The sequence below is a fragment of the Oncorhynchus nerka genome, linkage group LG1, assembly GCF_034236695.1.
Source record: "Oncorhynchus nerka isolate Pitt River linkage group LG1, Oner_Uvic_2.0, whole genome shotgun sequence".
NCBI lineage: Eukaryota > Metazoa > Chordata > Actinopteri > Salmoniformes > Salmonidae > Oncorhynchus > Oncorhynchus nerka.
The window spans coordinates 13,260,194-13,278,483 of NC_088396.1; the positions used below are offsets into that span (position 1 = coordinate 13,260,194).

The following is an 18,290-nucleotide window of genomic DNA, read 5'->3' on the forward strand; positions in this document are numbered from 1 at the left end:
GACCCAAAACATCACCGGTGGAGGAGAGGCACTCGTGGCGGCCTGCTGGTTCGAATTAGGAGGCACATACACCACCCACCGCTTCCGAGTATATTACTCGCTAATGTTCATTCTTTGGATAAGAAAGCTGATGACCTTAGAGCAAGGATTTCTTTCCAGAGAGACATTGAGGCTTGTAACATACTTTGTTTTATGGCTCTCTCGGGATACTGTCAGAGTCAGTAAAGCCAGCAGGATTCTCAGTACATCGCGCAGACAGGAATAAATATCTCTCCGGGAAGCAGAAGGGTGGGGGGGGGTTCAAGATTAACAACTCATGGTATAATTCTCGGAACAAACAGGAACTAAAGTCATTTTGTTCACCCAACCTAGAATACCTCACAATTAAATGCCGACCATATTATCTCCCAAGACAATTCTCCTCCTCCTCGCGCTACTAAGACTCTCGACCATTGTTATTCAAACTTCCGGGATGATAACAAGGCCCTCCCCCGCCCTCCTTTCGGCAAACCTGACCACGACTCCATCTTGCTCCTCCAGTCCTATAGGTAGAAACTCAAACAGGAAGTGCCTGTGCTTCATACTTTTCAACGCTGGTCTGACCAATCAGAATCCAAGCTTCAGAATTGTTTTGATCACGTCGACTGGGATATGTTGCGGGTAGCGTGCAAAATGTATCTAGATGCATACACGGATACGGTGACTGAGTTCATAAGGAAGTCTATAAAACCTACCCTAACCTGAAACCATGGATAGATGGTAGCATTCGCGTGACACTGAAAGCGTGAACCACCGCATTTAACAATGGCAAGGCGACTGGTAATATGGCAGAATATAAACAGTGTAGTTATTCACTCCGCAAGGCAATCAAACAAGCTAAATGTCAGTATAGAGATAAAGTGAGTCGCAATTCAACGGCTTAGACACAAGACATATGTGGCAGGGACTACAGACGATCACAAACTACAAAAGGAAAACCAGTCACGTCGCCGAGACTGACGTCTTGCTTCTGGACAGGATAAATACATTCTTTGCACGCTTTGAGTATAACACAGTGCCACCGACGCGGCCCGCTACCAAGGACTGTGGGCTCTCCTTCTCCATGGCTAACATGAGTAAAACGTTTAAACGTGTTAACCCTCGCAAGGCTGCCAGTCCAGACGGCATCCCTAGCCGCATGCGCAGACCAGGTGGCTGGTGTGGTTACAGGCATATTCAGTCTCTCCCTATCCCGGTCTGCTGTCCCCACATGTTTCAAGATGGCCACCATTGTTCCTGTACCCAGGAAGGCAAAGGTAACTGAACTTAATGACTATCGCCCCGTAGCACTCACCTCTGTCATCGTAAAGTGCTTTGAGAAACTAGTCAAGGATCATATCACCTTTACCTTACCTGCCACCCTAGACCCACTTCAATTTGCTTACTGCCACAATAAATCCACAGATGATGCAATCACCATCACTTTGCACAGTCCTCTCTCATCTGGACGGGAGGAATACCTATGTAAGAATGCTGTTTATTGACTATAGCTCAGCATTCGACACCATAGTACCCTCCAAGCTCCACTCAAAAACATTATTTTGGTATTTTTTAAATTAATCCCAGAGATGTGGACTCGAGTCATGTGACTTGGTCCCGAGTCGCTAATTTTGCAACTTGAGACTTAACATGGCAAAAAGAAAGATACTTAAGTCGACTTCGACTTGTGTATCTATGACTCAGGACTGAAATTTTACTTGAGCTGTAACACTCAAGAGACTTGAGAGACTTGGATTTCCCCCTCCCAAAAGAACAGCACCACCTTCCTCTCCTGTTAAATTATGTTATTACACCGTAAACAATTCCGTTGCTCAAAGTGGAGAATCGCATATGGGAAATTATCATTCAATTATGTTCTTAGCACCACAGTGTCGGCAGGTGCGGAAACGCAAGGGGAAAAATAGAGCACTCTCCTATATTTTCAATGCTTATCACTTGAAAATATGCGCTCTGAGCAAGAGTTTATGTGAGTGTTTATTCTCAGTTCACCACAGACCTCTCAACGTGCATGTAGTGAGCGAGGAGAAAACACTTGATTCTAACTGGATATTTCACAATGTCAGTCGAACAGTAGCTGATTATCAACACTAGCTGTAAATCATCATTTGTATGGCATTTGTATGAGTAATGATGATTCAAAAACTTGGGGACTTGACTTGAGACACTAAAGTTAGGACTTGGCCCCATCTCTGATTAGTCCATGGTTGAGGGAAGGGAAAACCTAGTTCACGTGACGGGCCATAGTCCGGTGCTCCGGGGCTCAGCATAATCGAATCTGCCAATTCCTATCTGTAAAACCATGATGGAGGGGGAAAAGGGGAAAAAATAATCATTTCTATAAACTTTTTACTGTCCTCCAAGCAGGCTCAGTCCTGGCCATTCTCTTTCCCTAGGCGAGACAAAATAAATACCCCCCCTCTAGGGGCGCCACCCAGCATCCCACCTGGGCGAGCCTGAAGGGCCGGCCAGGGCATGGGCGCTGGACGAGCCGGCTGGGGCGTAGAAGCCCGACGAGCTGGCAGAGGTGTGGGAGCCTGGTGAGCCTGCTAAGGCGTGAAAGCCTGACAATCCGGCTGAGGCGTGAAAGCCTGACGATGAGGCGGAGGAGCCTGACGAGCCAGCTGAGGTGTGGGAGCCCGATGGGCCGGCTGAGGCATGGCGTGGGATGGGAGCCCGATGAGCCTGCTGAGGCGTAGGAGCCCAACGAGCTGGCTGAGGCATGACGTGGTATGGGAGCCTGCCGACCCAACCGGGGAAAGGAAAACTCTCGAGCCAGCTAAGCCTTGAAATCCTGACGAGCCAGCTGAGGCACCCCCGGTTCCATCGGCGGCGGCACCCGGACCCGACGTCACCAACAAAACAAAAAACAAAAACCTCCCAGATGCTTCGTATAGTGGTGTCAGCATTCTGTAAGGATCATGAGCGCTGGAGACGAGAAGCAGGTACAGGGACAAAACATGTAATAACCACAGACAGGAACAGAATACGGACAGCGTCTGGACAGGGGAAACGGAAACAACAATAATGCTGACACAGTGATGAAACAGAGGAAACAGACAGATATAGGGAAGGCAATCAAAAACGTGAAGGAGTCCAGGTGAGTCCAATGAGCGCTGATGCGCGTAATGATGGTGTGCGTAACGAAAGACAACCTGGCGCCCTCGAGCGCCAGAGAGGGAGAGCGGGAGCAGGCGTAACAGAATAGTCCCAATAAGCAAAATGAGCTGCATTCAATCGAAATGTGTCTTCCGCATTTAGCCCAACCCATCTGAATCAGAGTGGTCTGCCTTAATCGACAAGTGACACTTAATCGATGTGGCAAGTGACACTTTTGGGACTGAATCAAACAATGGATAGATTTTGGTTGAATTTTTCCTTTGTCATTTCCACTTTACTTTACCGACTTTACTGTCCCCGTTGGGAAATGTTGTTGCAGTATCATGTACACGTTCAAAGTGGTGTTTAAATACAATAGACAACAATTTGACAATACAAAATGAATAACAGTTACAGTAGATAGATACATTATACACCGATGAAAGAAGATCAGCCTGCTGGCCTTACTGGGTGGACAGAATCATTAACCTGAGCTGTTTAGGAGGGATATCACATCTGGCTCAAATTGTTGTCTAGTTCTGTTTTTTCCTGCCAGGGGGTGCCCTATACTTGCACCCAAAGGGGAGTAGTTCAAAGTCCAGGTACAGGGGGTGGCTTAGGTCTAAAAGGATTTTGTGAGCCTGATGAGGGCACTGTCCTTAAAGATCTCATCCAAGCCTGCCCGTTTGACTCCAAGTGGCTTGCTTGCTGTGGTGATAAACCTTCTCAGCATATTTTTTCTGGCTGACAGTGGCATTGCCAAACCAAAAAAAAATACAAAAAGTTCAAATTCTCTCATTGAAAGATTTCTACAACAGAGTCAGTGTAGTACAGTCAACATTAAAATATCCCTTTAAGTAAAAACAGCTCTTAATTGCCATTTCCACTCTAGTCAGTCAAGCTCATAGAGTGTGGGGCACGAGATAAAGGGCGTTGAAGTGCAGGCATGGAATCGATATTGAGCTCAGCACTACAAAGCGTACCTTTAATTGTTTTCTTGTGTTAATTGTGCATTGGGATTGTCTGAGGAAGTGCTATGACGCGAAGGCGAAACAATAGTGTTAAGTATAAACCTATGTCCCCGGATTACTTACGAATCGATTGGGATTACTTACGAATCGACTTTATCACTTGAGAACCTTGCAAACCGTGAAATGGAGGCGGATAGTGGGAGTTCAGAGATAGAATCTGACAAAAGTGAAGAGGAAGAACCTGTGTTGACAGGTGTGGAGAAGGCTTCTGAGCCTTACCCCAATGATCAAGAAAATGCTTGAGATGACTCTGGCGCAGTGGGAGTGCATTTTGCGGAGAAAGTGGAGTCATGTCTTTTGGCCGACCCATTTGTGGCATCTGGCGGAGTGGAAAAGCAGTTGGCTGTTGTTAACACACTGAAAGTATCCAGAAGTGGATATTCTGTATATCTCCACCCTGAAGGAGCGGGCGCGAGGCAGAGCGCCCTCAGGACAAGAGCTGTATATTGCTTTGCTCTCAGGAGCAGAGTACCACTGAAATGAATGATTTCCGTGGTGGCTTTGAGTGTGAAAATGGATCAACTGAAGTTGAGGATCCATGGAGTCTGTGATGCATGCAGTTTGGTGAGACGCAGACCTGGTGGAGAGCGTGACACCGAGGAGACCACGTCTATCCTTTAGAGTTTTGATATTGAGTGCCTGATAAAGTCATGCTATGATATATGGAGTTATCCACTGAGAGCATTTGTTCCAAATCCACTACGATGTTTCAGGTGCCAAGGCTATGGTCATGTAGCAGCAGTGTGTAGGATGAAGATGCTGAGGTGTGAGAAGTGTGCAGGAGGGCATCGGACAAAGGAGTGTGTAGTTTTGGAGGAAAAAGTAGTGTTTCAATTGTGGGAGGAGCCCATGTTGCTGGGGATCAGAAATGTCCTGTGTGAGTGAGACAGGTTGAGGTTGCCAGGGTTCGAGAAGGGCAGAAAGTGTCATATGCTGAGGCAGTGAGGAAGTAGAGGATGATGGGCAAAGGGTGAGGGATCATGAGCGGATACCACTAAGTATTAGGCCAGGACTGAATGACCCGAACAGTTTGTGTTTTATCAAGGTTGGTTTCTTGGCATTCATTGCTATGGTAATTAACTGTACTGCAAAGTGTGGAAAGGAAGTCACAGAATCTAAAAGTAGTAGCAGCAGCAGAAAAGTTATTGGGAGAGAAAGATTTTAAGCCAGAAGAGTTACAGGAGATGTTGAAGGAAGGAGTCCCCAGGAGAAGGAACGGTTAGGTCAAAGTAGTGGGATAAGGGAGGTGTTTAGCAGTTTTGGTTTTATAGTTGCAGGGTTATGTGTGGCGCAATTTTTTTTCCGTTCTTTTTCTTTTTTGTTTTGTCACAATGTGGAATGTACATTCCGAACTGAGAAAGGCAGCAATTCGCCAAAAAACGTCTAGTCTGCCAGAAATTCACACAAAGAAGAATAATTTTGCAGGTATTTTTAGTTGATTAGCCATACACCTGTTCTTGATTGTTTGAACTCCTGGAGCTTGGAAGTTCAGACTGGGGAATAATGTGTTTGAAGAGGAAGGTATGAATGCTTTCCATCTTTGGTAGACAAGTTTTTAGCATTTTAAACCTTTATCATTCGGTTTGTTTTTACCTGTCTTCTGAAAATATCCTAAACTTTTGATATCTTGGTCCTTTTGATTTTAAACCTCTGAAGTGCACTGAGCGACTTCAGTCTCCAATCCACTGACTGTGTTAAAACATCTGTCCAGGCCAATAAACAGTTCCATGGCTTTTATGTTGCAGGCCTTGTGTTGTCTTGCCAAATAGGGCCTACCTGTGAGTTCCTTGAAAAACATTGCATTATGTTCTGAATTCCTGTGCATTAGCGCCATCAATATGAAGAGTTAATGCTTTACACAGGATGGTTGATGTGCATTGATGACGACCATCCATGACATAATGATAATATAAAAGACTTGGTACACTTGACATTGTATTAAATATACTTTTTATTTCTTGAAATAGGCAAGGTAATTAGCTAAATCAATTGTACTCTTTACATTGTGTCTGTAATCACTTCAGCGCAAAAACATTCCAATTATTTGTAGTGGAGTGTAAAAAGCATGACATGTTGAAAATGCACCAAAAACATAATTAAAAAAATAGACCAACTAATTGTTTCTTTATCCCCCTAGTTTGTGTGAATCAGGCCAAATTTATGCAAAAGATTACTAAGGACTTTACCACGCATTTCCTTTCCATGCAATACCTAGGCTACTCGTTTCAGGAAATGTAAAAATAAACATTCATTAGTTGGAATATTGTGATTATACGTTTACTGTCTGCTACTTTGTTATACGTGTCCTTGTTTGGAAATGGACTTAATGTGACACACTCATTCTATAATTATAATACAGTAATCATGGAACCTAAATCCTTCCATCGCTTGAACGTTTTAGTGCTTTGGACATGCAAGTATACTGTCTTGTCTTCATTCATTTATATTGAAGAGAGAGCAAGGGCATTTGTTATCCCCTACTGTAAATACTACAGTACACCATTGAACATGGATTCTAAATGCATGCACAAAATAATTGCATTGCTGAATATTCAAGCAGCTTTTAGTGCAAAATACATTTCCCCCACGAAAAGATATGGTGGACCAAATCTTTAGAAAAAAGGTCAACCAATTGGAAGTTCTTCAAAAGTAAATGCTTCAGTTTCATTTTATTGCTCCCATAGCTTCAGGACAAACATACGCTACCACTAACATTTCAATTGCACCCCATCCTTGAATGTATTCCTTAATAAATAAAAATACATTTACATATTTGTACATGTCTTTCCTATAAGATTGTATTCATGTGCATTTACTATGAGAGCAGAATACATTGGAAAACAATGTGATTGAGTTTATGTTGAGAATGAGCAGAGTGAGGCTACATAAAGCTACTGATTTGATTTTTGGATTTAGTTATAGGCACAATACACCATCTATATTTCCTGGGGCTATTGATAAGCTAACATTAGCTCCATGTGCTACATAACATGTAATACTATGTATGCATAATCATTTAGTAAAATAAACTGCAATCTAAAACAAAGTCTGAAGTATATGGACAATGCCTTTATCATACAGCTACTTGTGGTTCAAATAAGCCGTGCAAAAAAGAAAAAGAAACATACTACGGTGAAAATAAATGTACTACCTTGTAAACCTACCAAAATCACACTTGCCTGTCAGAGGTCTGAATCAAAGCTACCATGCAACGAAAACAATCTGTCATGCAAATCATTTCAGGAGGAAAACTACAAGATACTTCACATATTGCAATGCAATTAAGAGAGAATGAAACCCTGAGTCACACTTCAGAGAAGACAGGCAAAATGAAAATAAGAGATCTTGCTCTATGGCCTTGGAGGTCCTGGGTCTGAGACTGGCCTATGGAGTCCTGTGTTGGGAGATGAGTCTGATAGTGGAGAGGAGTCCTCAATAGGAAGAAAGAGAGATTTGGAATGCTGATGCCCTGCATGTTTGTTCTGTGTGTTTCTTTGTACAAGCAGTACTGTAAGGCTGTCCTCTATGGGTGAATCATCCATGTAAGCCAAGCCTGACAGCGAGTCTTTGGATTCCTGATGACTCCTCTCCAAGTTGAGTTCAGGACTCTGATAATGTAAAAGAAATAACAGCAAACACACACACACACACATTTCATCGTAAGTGTGTGCTTTGACCATTAGAAAGTGCCTCAGAATCCTTGGAGCTGGTCATCACTTTTCAAAAATGATATCCATTCCATGTTTAAAAAGTCTGAGTCCTTGATTTCCATTGTCTGTTTGTTCTGTGGAAATCAACAGTTCAGTACGTACTTGTGATGATGAATGGCTGAAGCAATGGCTGCTGGTCAAAGCAGCGATTGGCTGGACCATAACAGCTGGCCTTTGATAGTCTGGACTAGCAGTCACAGTGCTGTAGGCAGGAGGTCCCAGTGTGGACTGCCTCTGCAGGAGCTGCAGGATGGTCTGAATATCTGATGTCATCTGGGACTCCAGCCTGCAAACACAGAATCCAGAAAATGAACGGCTACTCTTGGTTATAGGGACTGAAGGCTAATGGAAGACAAGTTCAACACCAATCAATAACCATACTGCCTCTAGGCTATCGTTGTTTTGTTTTTATTGTACAGTTGTTGTATGTGTCAAATTCTAGCACTAGGGGGCGCTTGTGATCTATGTTGACACTACAGGATCGTCATGGTTGTCAATTCAATCAAAAGGCTTGGGAACATGTTCTATCGGCTCTCTATGTCTAATAGTCCTACCGATTCTCTCTCTAGGAGTCATAATGAATATTCAGTAAGGGTGGGGTAACAATGCCTGGCTAACTCACAGTCACACATTACCGGTAGTCATAATGGATGCATATCCTCCTGCTGCTATATATAGAGCATTATCTGTGGTAATGCTGATTAATCACTTTAATTGCCCTTAGCAGCCATCCGTCAATCAGAAATAGTGCCATTATGCACATGCTTAGTAAAATGCCTTCATCATTTGTTCAGCAGGCCGTCACTCTTGACACATACGGGAAGACGGATTCTCTGCCATTCAAATAACAGACAACCTTGTTTCGTTTAGTGTAATATAATGGCTGTGTTGAGGAGACCAGCAGAACGATGGTCATTAGGCTACCGCTGAAATAGAGCCAAAATGGTGGAGACATGTTGCTAAAACCACACAAACGGTAGCTGCTAATGGTTGGGTAAAACCCAGGGTCAGAAAGAGTGCACTGGATAATGTGAGTCTTTTTGGAGACAGAAAAATGGTCCACCCGGATGCAGGAGCCCTCCAATGCGTTGTCTCGTCTGGTGTTCAACCTTCCCAAGTTCTCTCACGTCACCCCGCTCCTCCGCTCTCTCCACTGGCTTCCAGTTGAAGCTCGCATCCGCTACAAGACCATGGTGCTTGCCTACGGAGCTGTGAGGAGAACGGCACCTCAGTACCTCCAGGCTCTGATCAAGCCCTACACCCAAACAAGGGCACTGCGTTCATCCACCTCTGGCCTGCTCGCCTCCCTACCACTGAGGAAGTACAGTTCCCGCGCAGCCCAGTCAAAACTGTTCGCTGCTCTGGCCCCCCAATGGTGGAACAAACTCCCTCACGACGCCAGGACAGCGGAGTCAATCACCACCTTCCGGAGACACCTGAAACCCCACCTCTTTCAGGAATACCTAGGATAGGATAAAGTAATCCTTCTCACCCCCCCCCCTTAAAAGATTTAGATGCACTATTGTAAAGTGGCTGTTCCACTGGATGTCTTAAGGTGAACGCACCAATTTGTAAGTCGCTCTGGATAAGAGCGTCTGCTAAATGACTTAAATGTAAATGTAAATGTAAATGTCTCCTATTCTGTGATAATTCCTGCTAAAAATACTGTACCACCTGCTGTTTGACTGTCTACTCTTGGCAGCCTGCTGGCTGCAGGTGTGTTATCTTTCCACTCAACCTGTTTGTCTGCCTCAGGAAATAAAGGGGGTTCAAATGTACTGTATTAATGCACATGGAACAAGTAGTCCATTTACATGTAATGTTGACTTGGATGGAAATTAAGCTAGCTCGCTAGCCCGAGGCTAGTACTTTTCAGACCAGGCTAGTAGAACATGTGCCAGCCCGAGATCCAGATGAAATGTTGTCTTTTCCATTATCACATAGCAGATTTCCGACCAGGCTACTTTTCAGACCAGGCTAGTAGAAAATCTGGTCTACTAGTGCACAAAATACTTATAGGAAAATTATACTCAAACTATATTTTGGTATTTGTTTCATTAGTCCACTGTTGATACAGCCCCAATATGTTTTGCATGTCAGCAATCAAGATTTCAAGATCCCTTCTGGCTCTCACATCTTTTTATTGGTCTTTATAGCTGGAGTGAAGTTAGATGTTCATGAATGTTTGACATTACATTGTAGATGTCAGAGATAGCCAACGGAGTGCAGTACAGTAGGCCTACCTGTTCAAGTGCTCTTCGAGCTGATCTAAGCGTTGCTCCACCTCTCCGTATGTGATTTCACTGGCATCGCCGTCCTCGCCCCTCAGGTCCTGCAATTGTGCTGACTCATCCAGGTAGTCTCGGGGCTTCTCGCAGACCCATTTGTCATTGCACAGATCTGGCAAGGGAGGGAAACACACATCCTTTATAAGCTCACATGTGGGTCAGAGCACAGGTGCCTGGTAATCACTAAACCATCCAACCATTGAAAATAGAACAACACTATTCTATTCATCTTTGGGCGAAAAGCTTCTGTGTGTTGTTCCTTGTGTTTGTAATTTATTAGCCTAGCTAGTGTTTCAGGAGACAATGGCTTTCTATGCCGTGGTGGGACATTCGGGCTAACTCTGGTGTTATCTCTGCTAAACACACTGCTAATACGTGCGGTATACACTGATTAATGCTGGTGTGGGTAAGAGCAGCCTTTTTTTAAATGATTTGAAACAACTGACAGGCTGATAATGAACTTTAATCACGTTTATCTGTTGTAGCAGGAGCCTTTGGGATGCCCAGACTGAAATACACACTCCTTTTTCTGTGGTCTCTATTGTAAGAAATAGGCCTACAGCATTACCTGAGGTGACAGTAGATGACTGTCTGTAGGAGAACAGCAATTGATTTCCATGCTCTGATGGAGAAAAATCAATGTTACCCACGTGCCTTTACAACACACAGAACCGTGTGTCACTGACCAAGTCATACATAGAATTCGCGATGATGACTATTCCAATTGGCTGACATTGTTCTATGAATGGCCTAATGTTTATAAGGTATTCACCTTCTGGGATGAGAACTAACTAGGACGTACCGTGCACATTTGGAGGGCGAGCATCTGTGCGAAAGCAGTGCAGGATGCCTGTGATTTAAGCTGGTGAAAGAAACTGCTCCACTGAGACTCGTTTTGGTACACATTTCAGCTCCATGCACATGGCTCTACTCAGGGATTTACAGTGGGGTGGGATTTGATTGATAGGCCTATATTGTCTTTGTGTCTTCGCTCTTAGCCTCCTACACAGGTGCATTTACTGCCTCACTGTTTCTGGATACTCTGTCTTAGACCCACCCACTTGACATCGTGGCGCGTTTTTGGCTGTACGGTAACGTGGTACTTTTCGTCACCATGTAGCCGAGGCAATGACCACATCGGAGGCCTATCTTAACAGTATGCCTGTGACAAGACACTGATGGGGGGGGGGGGTAAGTGGATGAGGTTCTATGATCCTCTTAAAAGGGATTTTTTTTTACAGCGGTGGCCATCTCCCAACTGATATGAAGTCATCCCTCTTAGAACTCAGGGGCCCAATCATTGACCCTAACAGCACGTGGCAAAGGGACCGTACAGGCCGTACCGCACAGCTCATTTGAAATCCGCTAATGAACTGTAGATCATTCTAGAAAGTAGTATGAGTAGAAAAATCTGACGATGCGGGGACATTTAGTTCCCGTGCTCCAACTATAGACTTGGGCGTTACTGTGTGAGCACAGAAAGGGTTTACGATTGTATTGCTGCTCACCAATGTTATCGTCATAAGAGGGAGTTCTCTCCATGATGTCCCCAGGGGGATTGGAGTCGAGCCCCAGTGCAAGGTCTTCCACCGAGGGACACCCCTGGATGGCCGAGCCCATGGACATCTGCTCCTCCTTCCCTGAGTGTTTCAGGTCAACTGAAGTTCTCTTTAGGCACAAGTAGGACTCCCTCTCCCTCCCGGAGTCATTTTCTGTTTCCTTGTTGCTTCCCCCTGTGGAATTGTAATCAAGACGAGGCAGTGGAACACACCGTGCTCTAATATTACAGAGAGAAAGCACTTGAACTCCTCTGGGACTGAGAGAGCTGCTCAGTGAAAAATGACAAGAGGAAGTGCTCGTGCAAAGTGTGGATACAGAACTCACCTTTAGTTGGATGCGGTGTGAAGGAGATCCTTCTTGTGATCTTTGCGCTCTTAACGTCTTCCTCTGGATCTGAGTCACTAGCGTGAGAATACGCAGCCTGCAACGATGGGAACATCGCTAATGTAATATCATACAAACAAATATGACATCATTTGCTCCAGCAACATCTAATTAGAGCCACAATGTAACATCTCTATTTAATAGCGATGGCCGTGAGCATAGTAAATGAATACAAAGTTATGTCATTGTAGTCACATACCCTCAACATATACATTAACATAACGTCATAACGCGTAATTGTCATCGTCATGCAATGACCTTTCCGAACATATAGTTAAGAAATACCTAAGAATACAGGGAGTGGGCTTTTAAAATATTATTATAGATTATATAACGTTTTGTTTAACACAATCTCATATGGTAAATCTTATATTTTTTTGTCATAGTCAGGCCTATTTCATTGTCAGAATATGCTACAGAATACTGTATGTTTATTGACCATACAGTTTCGACAGAGGACCCAACAGGCTAGTGTTATGACCATGTGCACCGTCTGACGTACAAAAACATAAGCGCAACATGCAAAGTGTTGGTCCCATGTTTCATGAGCTGAAATCAATTATTTTCCATATGCACAAAAAGCTTATTTCTCTCAAAATTTTTGCACTAATTAGTTTTCATCCCTCTTAGCGAGCATTTCTCATTTGCCAAGATAATCCAGCCACCTAACAGATGTGGCATATCAGGAAGCTGATTAAACAGTATGATCATTACACAGGTGTCCCTTGTGCTGGGGACAATAAAAAGCCACTCTAAAATGTGCAGTTTTCTCACACAACACAATGCAACAGATGTCTGAAGTTTTGAAGGAGCGTGCAATTGGCATGCTGTCTGCAGGAATGTCCACCACAGCTGGTGCCAGATCATTTTATGTTTATTTCTCTAGCATAAGCTGCCTCAACATTGTTTTAGAGAATTTGGCAGTACGTCCAGCATGCCTCACAACCCGCAGACCAAGTGTAACCACGCCAGCCCAGGCCTCCACATCCGGCTTCTTCACCTGCAGAGCCTCCCGGACAGCTGATGAAACTGTGGGTTTTTGCACAAACAAAGAATTTTTGCACAGAAATCATCTCAGGGAAGCTCATCTGAGGGCTCGTTGTCCTCATCAGGGTCTAGACCTGACTGCAGTTTGGCGTCGGAACTGGCTTCAATGGGAAAATGTTCACTTTCAATGGCCACTGGCACGCTGGAGAAGTGTGCTCTTCACGAATGAATCCCGGTTTCAACTCTACCGGGCAGATGGCAGACAAGGTGTATGGTGTCGTGTGGGCGAGCGGTTTGCTGATGTCAACGTTGGGAACAGGGTGCCCCATGTTGGCGGTGGGATTATGGTATGGGCAGGCATAAACTACGGACAACTAACACAATTGCATTTTATTGATGGCAATTAGAAAGCGCAGAGATACCGTGAGGAGATCCTGAGGCCCCTTGTCGTGCCATTCATCCACCACCATCACCTCACGTTTCAGCATGATAATGCACGGCCTGTACACAGTTGCTGGAAGCTGAAAATGTCCCAGTTCTTCCATGGCCTGCATACACACCAGACCTGTCACCCATTGAGCATGTTTGGGATGCTCTGGATCGACAGCGTGTTCCAGTTCCCGCCAATATCCAGCAACTTCGCACAGCCATTGAAAAGGAATTGGACAACATTCCACAGGCCACAATCAACATCCTGATCAACTCTTTGCGAAGGAGATGTCACACTGCATGAGGCACATGGTGGGCCCACCAGGTACTGACTGGTTTTCTGATCCATGCTCCTACCTTTGTTTAAGGTATCTGTGACCAACAGATGCATATCTGTGTTCTCAGTAATTTGAAATCCATAGATTAGGGCCTAAATAATTCATTTAAATTGACTGATTTCCTTATATGAACTGTTACTCAGTAAAACCGTTGAAATTGTTGCATGTCGTGTTTATGTTTTTGTTCAGCGTCGATATACCTTGCCATTCTCATCTCGGAGGTTGAACGTCAGCTCCAGATTTGTCAGGAAGAAATCGGCAAACTCAGGGTACATGTCAAGCACCTCTAAGAGATCATCTCTCTGTATGGTATGCAGGTCACAGTAACTCAGGGCTCTGACGTCCGCATTGGACTTTCCAGGTTTGGCGTACAGATGGATCATTTCTCCAAAGATGTCATTCTTTCCTGGTGAGTGTAGAGTGTAGAGAGAGAGAAAGAAAGAGAGAGAGAGGAGAGAAGAGAGAGAGAGGAGAGAAGAGAGAGAGAGAGAGAGAGAGAGAGAGAGAGAGAGAGAGAGAGAGAGAGAGAGAGAGAGAGAGAGAAGAGAGAGAAGAGAAGAGAGAAGAGGGAGAGAGAGAAGAGAAGGAGAGAAGTGGGAGAGAGAGAAGAGAATAGAAGAGAGAAGAGGGAGAGAGAGAAGAGAAGAGAGAGAGAGAGAGCGAGAGAGAGATTGTAGATGAGGTTAGGTTCTTCTTTGAGAGAATTATCAGGAGAATACACCAGACATCAGGAGAGCTGGTTGTAGTCTCAGCGAATAAAGGATGGTCATATAATCTCAGAAGATTAGGAGAATTGCTCTGTGTCTGTCTGTGTGTAGACTAATGGATTGGACTGGTATACGAGAAGGACGTTCTGTCTGGGTTTGCCTTTTGAGGATACGAAAAGTAGAGTGCCTATTCTGTCTGTCCAACCCAACCGTCTGTTGTATATTTTTGTTAGTGTATCATTCTACCTTCACCAAATGTCATAATGTAAACACTTTTAAATGGACATACATCCATCATTTGAAAGCTCCTTACATTGAATCACGTATCATTTAAAAAGCTCATTTCATAGAGAATGTTAAAAACGGGACTATATGTCGTAACATGTGTAAATCCGGTCCTGGAGTGTCTTAATAACAAAATTAAACCAAAAAAATATTTATGCCTATTAGGGTGTGGTGCCTGGCCTTAAAGGGCATCTTAAGAGACCTTTCAGTGGTGTCAATTCTTAATAAATGTCAACCCCTGTGCAGCATTTTGTGTGAATGAGATGCAATAGGTTGGACTGCTGTGTGCCTTTAAGTGACTTATGAGGAGTGGTCTCGAGCCTTAGTGTTCCAACTCAGCAGGGACCAGACACCTCCAACATGGAAGCCTACACATAGCTCTCACACCAGGGCTTTGCACCGGGGTTACAATGGAACAATAGTCTTCAATGGAATATTAGCATACAAACAATCGTCATTTTTGGAGGGTTTTGGTTCTCAAAAGCATACATTATGCATACAAATTGATTTCCCTATGGCTCATTGCCGTTTTACTTTCTTAAAAGTGTTCCCTGGGCAGATATGCTCAAGTGGCAGAATTCATTTCATTTGGCTTTTGGAAGGTTGCTGTGATATATCAATGTATTGTTTCCAAATATGCGGATCTTTGAGATATGCATCTTCCAGTGTAAATCATATTATTGGTTTTGTATTACACAGCAGCTTTGGCCTGGTTCTGACCTTATTATGTCACGTCTTTCATGTGATGAAAGATGCTCTATTTAATCTAGGCTTAGCCTGCAAAACCTGGTAGTCAGTGGGTTTCAAGTGTGATATTACTGTATGGAAAACAATTCCTTACTACTCTCATGTGTAGGCCATTTTAATAACTACTAACCAATATTACCTCAGTGCTTCCCCCTAAGATTTTGTTTTTAGCAATGGTAGCTAATTTCCAATTGTACACATTTTGCCCTGGCTTATGCCGTGTTCTTATGCTATCTGAGTGACTCAAACATTATAACAAAATCGATGGGGGCCACATGCCATGACATTTTTGTAAATTTAGATTCTCCCTGACTGTTTAGTTTTGATTTTGGTGATTGTCGGTTCTCAAAGATGGTCTGATTTAAAATGATTTTGCTCAATTATATTTTGTAAATACTTTATATCTGGTTATAGTCGGTTAGATTAACACCAACGTTTTACCATCACAAATTTGTAATATTTGATTTTTCCTTTTAAGTGGCGGCCACTGCCAAATGCATATAGGTGAAACAGTATACCTATAAGACAATACTGCTAAGAACTGTTGACAATCAGATAACAGAAGATAACATCTCCTCCTTGTTTGGTTTCTTATGCTTCTCCTATGCCTCTGTTGTGTCTCTTCCCTTTTGCAGCTATTAAAAGAGCAGTGGTGCAATGACAGCTGTTTCACTTTGCTCTTTGAAGTTGCCAAACAGTCTCACGCGGAGCCACTTAATATAAATGTCAGAGCCTCCATTCTGTCAGATGAACAACTCTAATGCAATAACACTGTACCTACATATACAGAGCGCATGTGTAAAAGAGACTGAGGTCTCAATTCGTCTTCCCTGTTAAAATAAAAGGTTCAATCAAAAAAACAAAAAAAAAACAAGACAAGACCTTCGGAATGGAGGTTTACGTAACTTCTCTAGTCACTATTATTGTTTAAGAATAATAAGAGAATAACCATAAGGCAGCTGGTATGAAATACATTCAGGTGGTCACGCTTACGAGTCCGGTTAGATCAGACAGAACACATTGTTGCAGTCAGTTGTCAGATTTGGACAAGAGAACTCCCACTGCAGGTCTGCTGCAGTGGATCGGTGTTTAAATAACCAGCCATCTTTCCTCTGGGAGGTGACACTGTGTATCTCTGCCTGAGTTGACATCTAGCTCTACACATTGCCAAATATCATATGAGCACGAAACCCTACACTGGCTCGGACGGAATAATTCAAATCAATAATTCAATTCAACCCATCCAGCAAACATGCCAAAACATGCTTTAAAAAAAGCTAGCAATCAGCATTAGCTGTCTTCCAATCAGCATGTATAGAGCCTGGAGTGTTTCCTGCTCAGATCAAATGGTCAGAAAACCCCACCCCCCTGGCCCTAACAGGGCTCCTAACTAACCAATCCCCTGGTGGCACCAGCCCATGATAAAATCATTCACAGTGATACTTAAATAGTTTGATTCAAGAAACAAGTTGTTTCATCTAACACACAGGTGTCAAACTCGGTCCACGGAGGGCCATGTGCTGCGTGTTTTCACTCCCCCCGTTGTACTTTATGGATCAAGTCAAGTTCACTGATTAGTTAGGAACTCCCCTCACCTGGTTGTCTAGGTCTCAATTGAACACATATTGAAAACAAATAACAAAAAACAGGAGACACTCGGCTCTCCATAAAATGCATTTGACACCTGTGATCTACAGGACAAGACATGTCCAAGCAGCAGGAATGCATAATTCAAGATATTGTATTAATCCTCGCTATATGAGCCACGTTACGATTCCCACTTCGTGGGTTTACCCAATCGGTGCGATGCGTAGGGCATTTGCCTTTCATGCCAGCGACATGGGTTTGCTTTTCCGAACCCACCTTTTGCTGCATTGATGTAAGAAGGGAAATGGTGGGCATGAGTCATAGGGAGGCACAGCCCCGACTGTACGTGTGAGGGGGTTGAGTATTCAAAGCAGGATTACTTGCTTTCCTGTTTGGAGGGGACAGTGTATATACAGTATGCCACCTTACAATTCCCACCAAGTGAGTTGACCCTATTGGCGTGATGTGTACGGTGTTTACCTGTCATGCCAGCGATGTGGGTTCGCTTCCTTCCTCCTCTATGGCTACATTATTTTGATGAGCAACCAGTGATTTTCATGAATTTTGGGGATGACAATTACGCCACTGTTGCCATTTCAAAATAGGGCTCCAGAATTTGACTCCTTTGTTCAATAGATTAATTTGCTTATATCTTTCTTTGTGTACTCACATCACATAGGCTAATTATTTAGGGAAAATTCACCATCTGAGGAAGTGGAAACCCAACTCATTAACTAGATCGCTAAATATAATATGCTCCTCATTAGCTGTGTAATTGATTAATCTAACAGTAAATTGAATGGGTGGCGCAGTAGTCTGTCGCAGCCGACCGCGACCGGGAGACTCATGGGGCAGCGCACAATTGGCCCAGCGCCGTCCGGGTTAGGGGAGGGTTTGGCCGGCAGAGACGTTCTTGTACCATCGCGCACTAGCGGCTCCTGTGGCGGACCAGGCGCGCTGACAATGCACGCTGACACGGTCGCCAGGTGGACGGTGTTTCCACCAACACGTTGGTGTGGCTGGATTCCGGGCTAAGCGGACATTGTGTCAAGAAGCAGTGCGGCTTGGCTGGGCTGGGTTGTGTTTCAGAGGACGCACGGCT

General features: G+C 43.9%; 1 protein-coding gene across 1 annotated transcript in view; it reads right to left on the minus strand.

Annotated features, from left to right (window-relative positions):
• Positions 1-6,105: 6,105 nt before the first annotated feature.
• The window catches only part of LOC115144145 (potassium voltage-gated channel subfamily H member 7-like), a 49,698-nt gene continuing 37,513 nt past the window's right edge, over positions 6,106-18,290 (minus strand). The window contains exons 11-16 of the mRNA XM_029684969.2: positions 14,063-14,268; positions 12,049-12,145; positions 11,673-11,897; positions 10,120-10,276; positions 7,979-8,162; positions 6,106-7,774 (exon numbers count right to left, since the gene is read on the minus strand). Of these exons, the coding sequence (XP_029540829.1) occupies positions 7,517-7,774; positions 7,979-8,162; positions 10,120-10,276; positions 11,673-11,897; positions 12,049-12,145; positions 14,063-14,268 (1,127 nt within the window). The 3' untranslated portion in view covers positions 6,106-7,516. The remainder of the gene's footprint in view (positions 7,775-7,978; positions 8,163-10,119; positions 10,277-11,672; positions 11,898-12,048; positions 12,146-14,062; positions 14,269-18,290) is intronic.